The sequence below is a fragment of the Myxine glutinosa genome, chromosome 6 (genome assembly GCF_964187855.1).
Source record: "Myxine glutinosa chromosome 6, kmMyxGlut1.1, whole genome shotgun sequence".
Lineage (NCBI taxonomy): Eukaryota > Metazoa > Chordata > Myxini > Myxiniformes > Myxinidae > Myxine > Myxine glutinosa.
The window spans coordinates 60,793,954-60,809,349 of NC_136266.1; the positions used below are offsets into that span (position 1 = coordinate 60,793,954).

Genomic DNA, 15,396 nt, shown 5'->3' on the forward strand with positions numbered 1-15,396 from the left:
TGGTACGAAATATACTTTGAAATGAGCTCTTTGACTTGTTATATGATTTGTCAACTAGGGATCCATTGAATTGGTATTGCTTTTGCAAAGAACCCGGGATTTTCAACATTTCGTCTTGGCGGCCATATTGGAATTCAAAATGGCGGCCATACCATTTGTCAGACATTTCAAATTATTGCCTTATTGAACTCAGCATGTCAACATACCCTTGTGTACAAAATTTGAGCACCACAGGTCATTTAGAACCCAAGATAGGGATTATCAACATTTCGTCTTGGCAGCCATATTGGAATTCAAGATGGCGGCCTGTCCATTGGTCAGACCTCTTGGATCCACCAATTTTTGAACTCAGCATGTCAAAATACCCCTGTATGCAAAATTTCAAACTTTCTGCCGGATGTGAACATCTCGTGCAATTTTTGTTACATATCTGCCCCACTACTACTTTGACACAAGGAAGCAACTGTCATTTTTGTCGAAATTGAGTTATCACTTGTTCTAGGGTATTTGAGGTATGCTCCACGTTCGTACACAAAATAAAGTAACACGACCCTCCATTTCTGAGATATTAACATGTCAAAAGGAAGCAAGTACAGAAATATTGTCATAAAACTTTGACAAAAGGAAGCAACTGAGCAGGTCTTAGTTAGCCAATCATATATCAGCATAGAAATGGCAGATTGAGGGAGTTAACCAATCAGAGAGCGCCTATTATCCAGCTTGGCTTTCTCATGGTTTTTGCGCTGTGTTGTGCTTGTGCAACTGGTTGTGAAGCCACCCGAAAATGCTGAAATTCTCTGATGTTTTCACCCATTTGAGAGATATGTAAGTACCTGACTGTTCAATATGCTATTAGGCATTCAATTTTTAGACTCTTTTGAGTGAAATTCACGTTAACTAGTGTTTATTGTCTATTTACTAGACGTTTATATCCTGTCGTGTTTGTGCGCAGTTTCTGTGTAGTCCCATATACACATTGCTGTGTACAGTGTACAGAATGCAGTACACGTATCTAATGTTTAGAGTTAGAGTCTTGAAGCAAGTTTTTGAAAGCAATGACTAAATGTAGAGTTAAAATTATTTCCCCCTTCAGTGCTTGTAGTTGTATGATTGTATTATCATTTGGAGGCAGTTTTGATTAAAATTTAATGATCGCCGGTGTAAAAAATTAGGCTAGTCTACATCCATGGGTTACGTGCACGAGAACTTGGATTTTGTATGACAGTGTATTGTATTACCGGACACTTTATTTGGAAGTTGATTTCAGACATTTGATTCATTAATTTACTTGGAAAATATAATTTGTATATGCATTATATCATACAAATTAATATTTCAAAGAAAATAAAAAATAATAATATACTAATCTGACAAAATCGGCATTTGAACTGACCCCTTCAACATTTTTATCAATCTCGAGGCGCTGAAAATCATCTTGTATTATCGGACGTGTGTTCTCGATGCAAAACGCCTCAGCACAGCCACGGAAAAGACGTTTAGAAGAGAGACTAATAATAGAGGGCAAAATTGGGAGGAGAGAAGAGAGTAAATGGACTGCAAAGTAGAAATGAGAATAGGCCTATATAAGAGAATGTGTGTGTGTATGTGTGTGCGTGTGCATGTGCGTGTGCGTGTGGGTGTGGGTGTGGGAGAGAGAGAGAGAAAGAGAAAGAATGGCAAAATACACAATTTGAATTTATAAAGATATTTTGAAACTTGTTGCATTATTTGGCGTTTTTACACATGCCAAAATATTGTAGTACCCCTCCTCCAATCACCCCCTTCCCGCCCTGTCACTCCTTAATGTGTAAACAAATTTGGATTATTAATAAATACACACAAAACCAATAAATATACAGTGGGGAGAACAAGTATTTGATACACTGCCGATGTTGCAGGTTTTCCCACTTACAAAGCACGTAAAGGTCTGTAATTTTTATCATAGGTACACTTCAACTGTGAAAGACGGAATCTAAAACAAAAATCCTGAAAATCACATTGTATGATTTTTAAGTAATTAATTTGCATTTTATTGCATGAAATAAGTATTTGATACATCAGAAAAACAGAACTTAATATTTGGTACAGAAACCATTGTTTGCAATTACAGAGATCAGACGTTTCCTGTAGTTCTTAACCAGGTTTGCACACACTGCAGCAGGGATTTTGGCCCACTCCTCCATACAGATCTTCACCAGATCCTTCAGGTTTCGGGGCTGTCGCTGCGCAACACAGACTTTCAGCTCCCTCCAAAGATTTTCTATTGGGTTCAGGTCTGGAGACTGGCTAGGCCACTCCAGGACCTTGAGATGCTTCTTACGGAGCCACTCCTTAGTTGCCCTGGCTGTGTGTTTCAGGTCGTTGTCATGCTGGAAGACCCAGCCACGCCCCATCTTCAATGCTCTTATTGAGGGCAGGAGATTGTTGGCCAAGATCTCGCGATACATGGCCCCATCCATCCTCCCCTCAATACGGTGCAATCGTCCTGTCCCCTTTGCAGAAATGCATCCCCAAAGAATGATGTTTCCACCTCCATGCTTCACGGTTGGGATGGTGTTCTTGGGGTTGTACTCATCCTTCTCCTTCCTGCAAACACGGCGAGTGGAGTTTAAACCAAAAAGCTCTATTTTGGTCTCATCAGACCACATGACCTTCTCCCATTCCTCCTCTGGATCATCCAGATGGTCATTGGCAAACTTCAGACGGGCCTGGACATGCGCTGGCTTGAGCAGAGGGACCTTGCGTGTGCTGCAGGATTTTAATCCATGACGGCGTAGTGTGTTACTTATGGTTTTCTTTGATACTGTGGTCCCAGCTCTCTTCAGGTCATTGACCAGGTCCTGCCGTGTAGTGCTGGGCTGATCCCTCACCTTTCTCATGATCATTGAGGCTCCACGAGGTGAGATCTTGCATGGAGCCCCAGACCGAGGGAGATTGACTGTCATCCTGAACTTCTTCCATTTTCTAATAATTGCGCCAACAGTTGTTGCCTTCTCACCAAGCTGCTTGCCTATTGTCCTGTAGCCCATCCCAGCCTTGTGCAAGTCTACAAATTTGTCCCTGATGTCCTTAGACAGCTCTCTGGTCTTGCCCATTGTGGAGAGGTTGGAGTCTGATTGAGTGTGGACAGGTCTGGAGACGGCTTTGCGGTCGGTCTTTGCGGTCTTTGTGGTCGGAGACGGTCTGGAGACGTCTTTTATGCAGATAACGAGTTCAAACAGGTGCAGTTAATACAGGTAATGAGTGGAGAATGGGAGGGCTTCTTAAAGAAAAAACTAACAGGTCTGTGAGAGCCGGAATTCTTACTGGTTGGTAGGTGATCAAATACTTATTTCATGCAATAAAATGCAAATTAATTACTTAAAAATCATACAATGTGATTTTCAGGATTTTTGTTTTAGATTCCGTCTTTCACAGTTGAAGTGTACCTATGATAAAAATTACAGACCTTTACGTGCTTTGTAAGTGGGAAAACCTGCAACATCGGCAGTGTATCAAATACTTGTTCTCCCCACTGTATATCTAGCACAGTTTCATACCAGAGTGATCAGAAAATTTGAAAAGTTGCTTCCTTTTGTCAAAGTATTAGGCCTGGAACTATTACCATAATACTTTGACAAAAGGAAGCAAGTGACATAATTCACACAAAAATATGAATTCATATCTCCAACTATGGGTTGCCTAAAAAGTCTTCTTTGAGTACAGTTTGAAAAACTTTATACCCAGGAAGTAAGAAACTCTGCCAAAGAGCAGAAAGAAAAACACATTTTCCTTATTTACAAGAAAACTCCTTTCAGGCAGTTGCTTCCTTTTGTCAAAGTAGGGCAGAATACTTGTATACCATATTGTGGCCAAGTGTTGGTTTTGTTTTGTTTTTTCATTCCACATGGCACAATATTCTTACTGAAGTGAGTACCATTGAAAATAAATTGCATCCATTTATCAAAGAATCAGAATCAGAAGAGTACAGTGAAAACAAACTTCTGAGTTATACTTTTAGGCAGAGAAACATGATGGTCATCGTAAATATTTTTGTTATTCTCCTCCAAGACATGTCAGGATATTGCCAAATTATGATAACTTATAATTACAGAATATAAAATAGCAACATGTGTACAAGACGGCATCTTTCCTCACAGCAACTTGCTGTCTAAAGTCAATTTGAATCGAATGTTTTGTTGAAATTTCGATTAAATTATTTCATAAAATATAGCAGGCATTGTCTTTTGATAAAGACAATGAACGGACGCAGATTTTCTGGGGGAACCAATAAGGCGACGAATCTACTTCCGGTGACTTCACAGCGAATGGACCGATTAGCGTTGATTTGGCGTCGAGCCTCCAATCCAGTTAGTATAGAGATCAGTGTATCCGACGGGAATAGTCACGTGTTCTGACTGTGCTTCGGGGGGACCAATCGGCATGAGGTTTGGGATTGGTGGGCGTGTCTGCTTCTGGTTCGGGTATCTGGATTATTGATGCGTTTCATGAACTTCGTACCTCCCTGTCCGGTCATCGGCCTAACACCACCATGTCTTGTCTTGGTCGCTCACCTTGCAACTTGTATGCGACCTTGAGATGATTGGTTTTGTTATTTTCCATTGGGTACGAGGGGTATACTTCCCACACACATAGCAAAAGCAGTCTGCACTGTTAAACGTGTTGGATAGACGTTAAACAGGCTTCCCATCTGCCAGCATCCGTTGGTCGATGTTAAAGATTGTATGGTGCCCTTCGAGAAGAGGTGAACTTTTGCCAGCACCATGAAGAAATTCCAAATTCCTGCTCTAACCAGCAGAGGGCACTACATCGGCGGCACAGTCACACCCTCAACCAATGATGCTACCCCGCATCCTTGGGCTCATATGAAGATCAAAGTGATAGTAATTGATAATATTGTCATGTTCAGGGCTGGTTAACCTCGGCCACTGAACAGATGGACGGAATTGGCTGTTAACTTCCTCTGACTGTCAAACAAGGTCAGATTCGCGTGCGTGTGGGAATGCTAGGAGAGACGCGAGGCTCTTATAATCTTAACGGGGTTTATTTTCTAACAACAAATGGAAGCTTCACCCGACATAGGGTATAACAGTGGAATATGAGCGGGGAAGAAAATTGGCAAACACGGAATGCGACAGATAAATAAATAATTATATACAAGATAATAAAATAGCTCCAAAGGCACCACACACCAGACTCAAGCACAGACGGGGAAAGGGAACAACAACTTAGTGTGCCTTAGCTCTGCTGTGGAGATGTCAAAGCAGATGATGATGCAGGCGAGGTAGTCACAAACCAGACAAGCAGGTGACGAAGCACAACGAACAAGCGAGCCGTTCAAGCCGCTCGATATATTCGATCCACCCACCACCTGTTCTAAGGTAATCTCTACCGTGTGCCACAAATATAACAATATATCTACGAATAATAATCAAAATATTACTGCTGGAATAATGCATGTCAACATCACAGACCATCTCCCTCTTTTTTAAAGCACTCCATATTTTTTCAATGAACCAGCCCATAGGCAAAAAAAACTCATCATCAGAGATATCAATAGTAAAACACTCAATTCGTTTATTTCAGAAATCAAAGCCTCTGACTGGAGTGAGGTTTATCAATCTGAACAGGTCGACTCTGCTTATGAAGTATTTTTCTCCGTTAAAACACTTTGCAAACCCAAAATAAATCAACCCTTGATATCCAAATTAATAATAAATTTGTGTAATTACAAAAATAGGATGCATAAACGACATCTACATCATCAAACATCAGCAAACAAATGCAAATGCAAGGATTTCCACAAAGCGCTTATGGCAATTATCCATTATTCAAAGAAAAACTGTTATACCAAAATGTTAGATGCTAATAAAACGAGTATTAACAAGTCAGGAGACGACGATGGTTCACGAGCGAGTGGTATTCAATGACAATGCTCAATGAGCAATGTTATGAGGTTAGTTAGCTACACAATACCGAAAATTCGGTTCGATTCCCACAACTTCGAAAATTTGACCTTTGTGACCTTCAAAGGTCAAAGATTCTGAAATTTGTTGGAAAACTTGCATTTCATGATGTATGTGATAATATAATAATAATAATAATACATTTATTTTATATAGCGCTTTTCAAGAAGCCCAAAGACGCTTTGACAGAGTACAAAAAACAAGTGCAAAAAGACAAAAATCAACAGGTAAATAATCAAAGCAAAAGGAAGGAGAAGGAGAAGAGATAGTCAGGGGTTAAATGCTGTGGGTTAAATGTTGAATGCAATGTTGAACAGGTGGGTCTTGAGTGATGTTTTGAATGTGGTGTGAGGAGTCTCTGATGGTGTGAGGTAGTGAGTTCCAGAGGGTGGGAGCAGCGATGGAGAAGGCCCTGTCCCCCCAGGATCTGAATTTGGTCCGCATGGGGGGAGAGGGGGGGGGGGTCAGGAGGTTGGTACCAGCAGAGCGGAGGTTGCGGGTGGGAGTGTGTCTGGAGAGGTCAGTCAGGTAGGATGGGGCCAGGTTATGGAGGGCTTTGTAGGTCAAGAGGAGGATTTTGTACTGGATTATCTAGGGGATGGGGAGACAGTGAAGCTTGTAAAGGACGGGGGTGATGTGGTCACGGGTCCGGGAATGGGTGAGTAGACGGGCAGCGGAGTTCTGAATGTATTGGAGTTTATTGATGATTTATTGAAGGTGAACCAAAGAGGAGGCTGTTGCAGTAGTCCAGATGGGAGGTAATGAAGGCGTGGATGAGGGTTTCTGCAGCCGTGGAGGAGAGGGATGGACGGAGACGGGCGATATTTTTCAGGTGAAGGAAGGCTGTCTTTGTGATCTGTTTAGTGTATTTGGCGAAGGAGAGGGTTTGGTCAAAGATGATGCCAAGATTCCGGATGTGAGGGGAGGTGGATACTGGGAAACCGTCGATGTTGAGGGCAAAGTTATGGGTGGATTTGCTGAGCGTTTTTGGGCCAATGATGATTATTTCAGATTTATCATAGTTAAGTTTGAGGAAGTTGATTTGAAGCCAGGATTTTATTTCAGTGATGCAGTTTGTCAGGATAGAGTGGGTGGCGGTGGAGATGGACTTGGTGGAGATGAAAAGCTGGATGTCATCGGCGAAGCAGTGGAATTGGAGACCATGACGGCGGATTAAGTGACCAAGGGGGGATAGGTACAGGATGAAGAGGAGGGGGCCAAGAACTGAACCTTGGGGGACACCTTGGGGGAGGGGAGCAGTGGGGGATTTGCAGTTATTGATGGAGATGAACTGGCGTCTGTCGGAGAGGTATGATTTGATCCAAGAGAGAGGGCAGTGCCGGTAATGTTAAAGGTGGTTTCAAGTCAGGTGAGGAGGATGGTGTGATTGATGGTGTCAAAGGCGGCGCTGAGGTCGAGGAGGATGAGAATGTTGAGGTTGCCGGCATCAGAGGAGAGGAGAAGGTCGTTGGTGATTTTGAGGAGAGCAGTTTCAGTACTGTGGTTGGAGCGGAATCCAGATTGGAATGTTTCATACAGGTTATTGGCAGAGAGGTGATGTTTGAGTTGAGTGGCTACAGCGCATTCCAAAACTTTTGACAGAAAGGGTAGGTTGGAGATGGGTCTGAAGTTGTTTAGGGTGTCAGCGTTGAGTCCAGGTTTTTTCAGAATGGGGGTAACAGCAGCAATTTTGAGGGATGGTGGGACAATGCCTGTAGACAGGGAGGAGTTTATTGTTGCAGTGATAAGTGGAGAGAGAGCAGGAAGGGAGGCCTTGACAAAGCTGGAGGGGATGGGGTCAAGAGTGCAGGTGGCAGTTTTCATTCCTAAAATCATTTCATTTCAATTTCTTCAATTTTCATTTTCATTTTCAATTTCATCAATTTCATTTCATTAATATAAGATCATGTACGACATTTCACCCTATCAGGAAGCGAACAATGTAATAAAACCATTAAAAAATCGACTTTTCTAAATTTCGTGACCTTGTGACCTTGACCTTGGGGCAAAAATGAAAAATCGAGCTCAGTGGGGCTAGACACATGACATTGGCCTAACCAAATACCGAAACCCCTGTCAGATTCCACCAACTCCCTCGGAGAAGATGTAGCTTGAACTCGATTACCCCCTAAAAAGACATTTTTCGGGCATCGCTCCGCCCACAATGGGTGCAATACGCCCACTCTCGGCAGGACACAACTAGATCATATCAACCTCCCACCCAAGTTTCATCAAGACCGGGTAGTAATGCTGCAGACACAGACAGACAGACACACAGACACACACCCATGACGAATATAGTGGTCACTGTTTGATAACTCGTGAACCAAAAATACATGGCGTGAAATCAACTTCATCTTTGGCCAGACTAACAAGAATGATTGTTCCTCGATGGTGAATTCCTAGATGGAGAGAGGATTATCTTTGATTCTATAGAGATTTCCCTTAGGTTCTCATTTTGCTATTCCACCTACCAAAACAAATTTTACTGATTATCTCAATAACCCAAATGGCTCTTCATTTTTCATAACACCGACTCATTCCTACAAAATTATAGAAATCGGTAAAGGGCTAAACAATAGCACTGGTTGTGGATTTGATGGAATCAATTAATCAGTGATTAAAGCCTTTATTTCTCAACCTCTTGCCTTTTTTCAATCTTTCTTTCCTTAGTGGGTCTGTCCCTTCTCATCTTAAGGTCACACAAATTATTCCCATCTTCAAATCTGGCAATAAATAGGAAAAATCACGATCACAAACCTATTTCTATTCTTCCTTATTTTTCTAATATCTTAAAAAGACTCGTTTATAACAGTCTTTAAAGGTTTATCTCTAAATTCAACCTTTTTACGACAAACAGTTTGGCTTTATATCTAAACATTCCACTGGCATGGCTCGAGTGCAACTAGTTGATAAACTCACCGATGCGGTTTGTAACAAAACGTCTACCGCGAGCATTTTTATTAATCTGTCAAAAGCTTTCGACACAATTGACCATAGTATTCTCTTATATAACCTTGAGTTTTATAGTATCAGGTTTTATGGCATCACTGAGATGAATGCACATTGAAACATTCATGAAGCCAAATTCTTATTTCTATAACCATCAACAATTCACGACGGTTAACAAGTGTGATTCCAGCTGGAAACAAATTCCACATGGTGTTCCACAGGGCTCTATCCTTGGACCTCAACATTTTCCTTGGTCCTGAATAACTCATTCTTCTTCTTCCCTCTTCCAATTTATATTGTTTGCAGATGATGCTACAATTATATACTCCAAATCAAATGAAGATTTCTTAGTCAACACTTTAAACTCCAAACTAAAAAAAGGTCTCCTCCTGGTTCAAAGCCAACAAACTTTCTTTAAACCACAATAAAACCAAGGACTGTACATACTCTTTTCCCTCGCTCATCCCTTTACCCTCAATCACTTCCATTTTTGTTTACAATACCCCAGTTTTACCCTACCTCATTTATTGTAATATTTTATGGACACACACCCACAACAATAAGCTAAATTCACTCATTGTTCCTCAAAAAGAGCCTTGAGGGTTTGTCCTCGAGACCACCCTGCACCTCTTTTTACTACACTTAACACTCTGACTCAATGATTTTAACAAATTGCACACACAGGGATATCATGTGTCAGCATGTCCATGATCTTCTTCCCTGCAGTTATTCCTCTTACTTCACCTCAATAAATGACACAATTACCATATTAGATCCTTTAACAATTTGTTCTTACCCTACACTCGCACATCATACTCCATTAATACAATGAGATTTCACGGTCCTAGTCTTTGGAACACTATCGATCGAGCAGTGAAAGCCCAGCCATCCATGAATAGATTCAAATCTTCCTTCTTACTTACGCGTATCCCAAAAACTTACTCGCATCCCAATATGCAGGTGTATAGTACAAAACATTCCCCTGATAATGTTCAAACAAGTAATTGGATTTCATTATTTTGTCGATTCTTGCGTTTGCTTTTGCTCAGTCATTTCCTTATGGTTCTTGTCTGATGGTTGATTAGTTGCTTTAGGCATTTCACCACAAGTCTTGGCTTTTTGGAAATGCCTCTCTACTCCATCACACAAATAAGAATTATTATTTATTTTTACTTATCCTTCTACAAGTATGGAAATGCACCTTATACAGTACCTTCAATAAGTGAAAATGTTGGCCATCTTGGAAAATGGTGGCATATGCCAATTACCCTCACTTTTCAGCTTGTCATCACATTGTTTTTTGATTTCAATAAATCAAAGACTAATTCTAGGTATGCAAAGAAATGTTATTATTCCAGCCCCGGTTGGTTGAAAACTAAGGCCTTTTTTGCCTCATGCGGCAGGACAAAACGGCAATATCCTTCATATTTCCTTCATCACACTTGTGACCACAACCTCTGGATCGGCCAAATGTGTCAACGAGCATAAGGCGAGTTTTCAGCTCTTCCTGGCACAGATTGACAACACTCTCCTTTTGTGGAATATTGATCAAGTCAGCCGGATCCATTTTCACAACGTCCTAGGAAGGGAGGAATGTACAAGAATTTCTTTATTTGTGGCGCCACGATGGTAGCATGAATAAATAAATACAAGCAGCAGTGGCTGCAAATTGAAACATTCATGTAGCTGCAAAAAAAACAATTTTGATCAATTTGAGAAAACAAAAGTGTCATTTATCAGATTTCAAGTCGATACCATTTGGCAATTTCCTGGTCTTCAAAATCCTGGAATTCTACCATTCTATTACCTAGTAATGAAACATTATTGAACGACACACAATTTAAAAAACATGTCAACGTTCTGGCATTCGAAAATGTTTCATTACGAGACAAGAGAGATATGAATATATGAATGAAATGAATGATCGTTTTGGGGCCATTTTTCCCCGCTAAAGCGGGGGTTCCTTGCAGGCCCCATGACCTCATGGTTCCCTTTTTGAGGCAGTTTTTATGGCCGGATGCCCTTCCTGACGCCAACCCTTGGTCACCTCTTACGATGAGCAGGGATACGGTGTACCTATTCTAAACCGGGGTACACACCGAGATCATTCATCCCAGCAAGCTGGTACTCAATTTGCCGACCTCGGAAGGATGACAGGCTGAGTCAACCCCCCTGGTGTTAATTCAGCAATCGACCGGGATTCAAAATCAGGCTTCTCGGATCCCAAGCCGGCACCCTAACCGCTAAGCCAACACCAGGCTAATACAAGAGAATCATATAAATAATTATTGAAGGAAAATCACTGTTCCAAGCAACATACTGTCATGTGATTTCCCCAGGTGAATACCACAGGGATCACGAATGGCCAAGCAAGCTTTAACTCGGAGGTGACGATCAGTTCAAATGCCCACTTTTTATATATACAGAGGAAGAAAGAGAAGGGAAAACTGAAGAGCTTACCTGTCGTCCGCAGGAAGTTCCCGAACACCGAAGCGGATTTAAAATGTCCAAAAATACCGGCTTTATTAAAAGAAATGCCGGTAATACAAAATAAAAACACTGTCAAATAAGTTCCTAAATTGGAACGTCCCCCACACCAAACTTGAACACAGACGAAGTGAAAGATAACCTGAAAATAAAAACGTGTGGTTATTTAGTGCACTCAGCTCAGATTGGCTGGTGTATCTCACCATTCCTGACGTCGGCCCCATGCACGCGGCTCTGTGCTTGGCGGGAAGGAAGGCCGCAGTCCGCTTGGTTCACCAGGCTGCACGCGCCGGCGCGAAGCAGGCCTCACGGTCCGTCTCGAACGGCAGGCGTGCAGCTTGCCTCTCAGCCGCATTGGTAAAACCCAGCTCGTCGTTCGTCAAGGGATCACCGTCAGCAAGAGTCGAGCGAGAGGCAGGAACAGAGCGAGCACGACCGTCGGGAACAAGAGGAAGGCGAGAGCGAGGAAAGAGAAACAGAAAGAGAGAGAAGATGTCCGTTTGAGTTCTCGTTGTTGGTCCCGGCGTGACGTAATCGGTGCCTCTCCTCGAATTCCTGCTGGCCAACACCACAGGCTTAGCTCTCCACCACTCAGCGCGCAGTCCATCTCCGACGTCATCGGTCGTACCTTGCCAATCAGTGCGCTGCTTCCTCCTCGGCCTTCCTTCACCAATCAGTGAGTGCCTCCTTACTACGCCCTGACCAATCACGGCTCCTCGGGGCGTGTCTTCGGCCTGCCCGACCTCGATGTGTGCTGTAGCTGGTTGCCGTCCCATCGGCAGTGCTCAGAACTGGCTTCCAGTCGGTTTTTAAAATTATTATTTAATGTGCTTTAATTGGCATTCTTACTCGTGTCTATTGCGGTGCCATAAGGGACAAAGGATCAATCACATAGGGAATTACGAACAGGGAAGTAGTTAACATAATCCCGATAACAAGTTAACATGCCCCATTCCTCGTAATGGGGACGAAGATACACCTTAATCCGACATCCGGGCTAAACAGGCCTCTACTTATTACATGGTGGTGGTTCTTCTTCTTCATGACAGTCGGAGCATGTTACCTACACAAATCTACCTGTCTAAGGTAATCTCTACCCCACAGACATAACAATACGCTTGTTTTCAACTCCCTCATGTACCTGCAGCTCCTCGGTTGAAAGACCAACGTGAGGTTGAGGCACGCAAAGTCTGGCTTCAAGGCTTGTATCCATGTTGGAATGAGGAACCAAACAAGAGTCCATTTGATCTTCATTCTTTGGGGTTTCTGAGAATTAAACAATAAATGAGAGTTCATTCAATACCTTAGCCCACGCAGTCTTGAGAAAAAAAGGACATGAGAAGTGTCTTTTAAACTATCGATTCATGTGCTGAGCACGATCTACAGTCACGTGAAAAAGTAAGTACACCCCATGTAAAGTTTTGACTTTTTCAACATATTTCAATACAGCTATTTGATCATTTCAAAAATATTGATAGATAAAGGTGATATAATATAACAAATATCATGAAACATTTACATTTTGTAGTCCATTGTGTTACGTGGTCCTCCCGGTAACTACCTGGTCTTGGTGACCCCCGGACCGTGGGAGGGACCCCGCCAGAAAGATATATGATTTATACGCTTTCGTAACGCAATCAATATGAAAGACACAACAATTCAAGTCAATAAGAAACCCCACACCAAGGATCCGGATTACTTAATAATATATTCTCCATCCATCATCAGCAATCAACAATCCATAAACAATCTTACTAAGATGGCCATCTCATAAATTTCCCCCCTTTCCCCACTCACGACCCCTCAATGGTCACTGTCCCTCACAATGTCTCTGGGCCCCTCCAGACCAAGGTGAAGGTCGACTTCTACGCACACGGGCGGTTGAACGAACCCCTGGCTGACGTGTTCCAAACGTGCACGTCGCGTACCGGGAACAGCTGCTGCAGCGCACACCTCCTTGCAAAACAAAGCGGGCAAAGCAAAGCGCGGCTTGCAAAGCGCGCGAGGCCCAAGGTGCGACCCGTACGCGTCCTTGTAGACGTGGAGGCGAACTGTGCCAGACGCTTGGTTCCGTGCACGAACCCACGGCAACTTGACGTGTAATCGGTAATTACCCCACACAGGTAACTCCTTTCGCCAGACGGGCTTTCAAACGCAGCGTCCCCCACGCTGCTCAATATCGACACCGCTCGCGTCGGAGCTGGGCGAGGAAGAAGAAGATCGCCGCTTCTCCAGGACCTCGTCTCTCTCTTTTCTTCTTCCGGTTCACTATCCCGTTTCCGGTCTCCTGTTATCCGGAGCCTCTCTAACCATTTAACCACAACAACCTTTAATAGAATAAACATTAATAAGCAATGACATGAATAGTAATTCACCTAAATCCGGGATCCGTAACACTCCCCCCCTTCAAGAAAGAAAGTTTGAACCCCGCGAAAACTTTCTGGGCCGGCCAACTTTGATAAACAAACCCGATACCCCAAATCATCAGTTCCCCCCGGGCACAATTATCGCATCTCAAAAATAAAGCAACAAACTTTCACCAAAACCCCCCAGAGATTCCAAGGTAATTCCCTCTAGACCAAGCGTCAACCACTTCTAGTTGCTCTTGGATGGAGGCCCAGCTGAGTACTCACTACATGGACGCCTTAAGGAATGTGGGGTTCACGGTTAGTCCAGGGAGGAAAGTTCATTACATGGACGCCTTTAAGAACGTGGAGTTCACGGTTAGTCCGTGTAGGAACGTTCCCTACCGGGACGCCTTTTAAGAACGTGGCGTTCACGGTTAGCCCGTGTAGGAGCCCAGGCTCGGCGGCTCCGCCGTATATAGAGTGCTTCAACTTCTCCGGACTCCTAACAGTTACGGTGGGACCCCTTGTCCCAGCAGTCCCCTGACTGGCGGTCTCCTTCTCGGCCAGTCCTCTGCCAATCATTCTTTCGGGAGATGCCGTAACTCTGGGAGCCTCCACAGTAATATCGGCTGCTGCCAACACCAAAACTACCGCCAAGTGGTCCTCTTCTGTAGACCTCTCGACGCCTATGAAATGCCTTCCCTACTGTTATGGTCCGACCCTCCAAATCCTTACCATTCCAATTCTTCTCTGCCTCCCTGGCGTCTCTTGTGCTTGCAAACGTGACAAAGCCGAACCCTCTTGACCATTGCGTTTCCCTGTCTTTTACCACCCGCACTTCCACCAGCGGCCCATATCTGTTGAAGACAGAGGTCAGAACTTCTTCGTCTGAGATGAAGTTCAGTCCCCCTACGAATAACTTGCAACTTTTGTCGCCATCCCGAGCTGGGGTGGTGTTATTTCCCCTGCAGGGCTCTTTACCCACCCTCGGGTTACCATAAATTTGCCCCCCGGCCAAATCATTCCCGATAATCACAGATACCCCCTCTACAGGAAGCGTGGCTTGTAAACCGGCAATGACCGGTCCTGACACCAAATCGGATTCCAAATGGATGACATGAAGTGGGGCACTAACACAGCCACCGATCCCTTGTAACCGAACACTATCACCAGTTGCGGTACTCTTTGACAATGGCAAAATGCCTTCAAGCATTAAGGATTGATGGGCTCCTGTGTCCCTCAATACCCTAACAGGTCTTGGGTTAGTCAAGTCTCCCTCGAGTGAGACAAACCCCTCATAAATAAATGGTTGGTAACTCTTCTGTGGGCGATTTCTTATGCTAGCCATCGCATTCGGAGTTGTAATAGTCGGACTCCGCTCTGGGTTGTCCCTTTTCATGAGGTAACAACTGGACATCAAGTGTCCAGGTTTTTTGCAAAAGGCGCAAGTAGGCCCGGAGGAAAAACTCGTGGTCTGCCTCGGGCCCCCCGGGAAATAAGTTTGTCTTGGGCCCGTAGCCCTCTGATTTCGAACAGTTGGGGTATCCGCGTTGTCCCCATAATCCTCTCGAGGCCGCCGCCATGTATTGTCGTTCTCCGCACCGGGTGTTCCATAACTCCCCTGCTGAAGTCTAGGCGAGGAG

The 15,396-nt window shown here is 43.6% G+C and overlaps 1 protein-coding gene across 3 annotated transcripts in view; it reads right to left on the reverse strand.

Moving 5' to 3' along the window:
* Window positions 1-15,396, reverse strand: part of LOC137429849 (uncharacterized) — a 114,701-nt gene that overhangs the window by 87,635 nt on the left and 11,670 nt on the right. For all 3 annotated transcript variants that reach the window (XM_068120152.2, XM_068120151.2, XM_068120150.2), the window contains one exon: window positions 12,547-12,671. In XM_068120152.2, coding sequence (XP_067976253.2) covers window positions 12,547-12,671 — 125 coding nt within the window. The remainder of the gene's footprint in view (window positions 1-12,546; window positions 12,672-15,396) is intronic.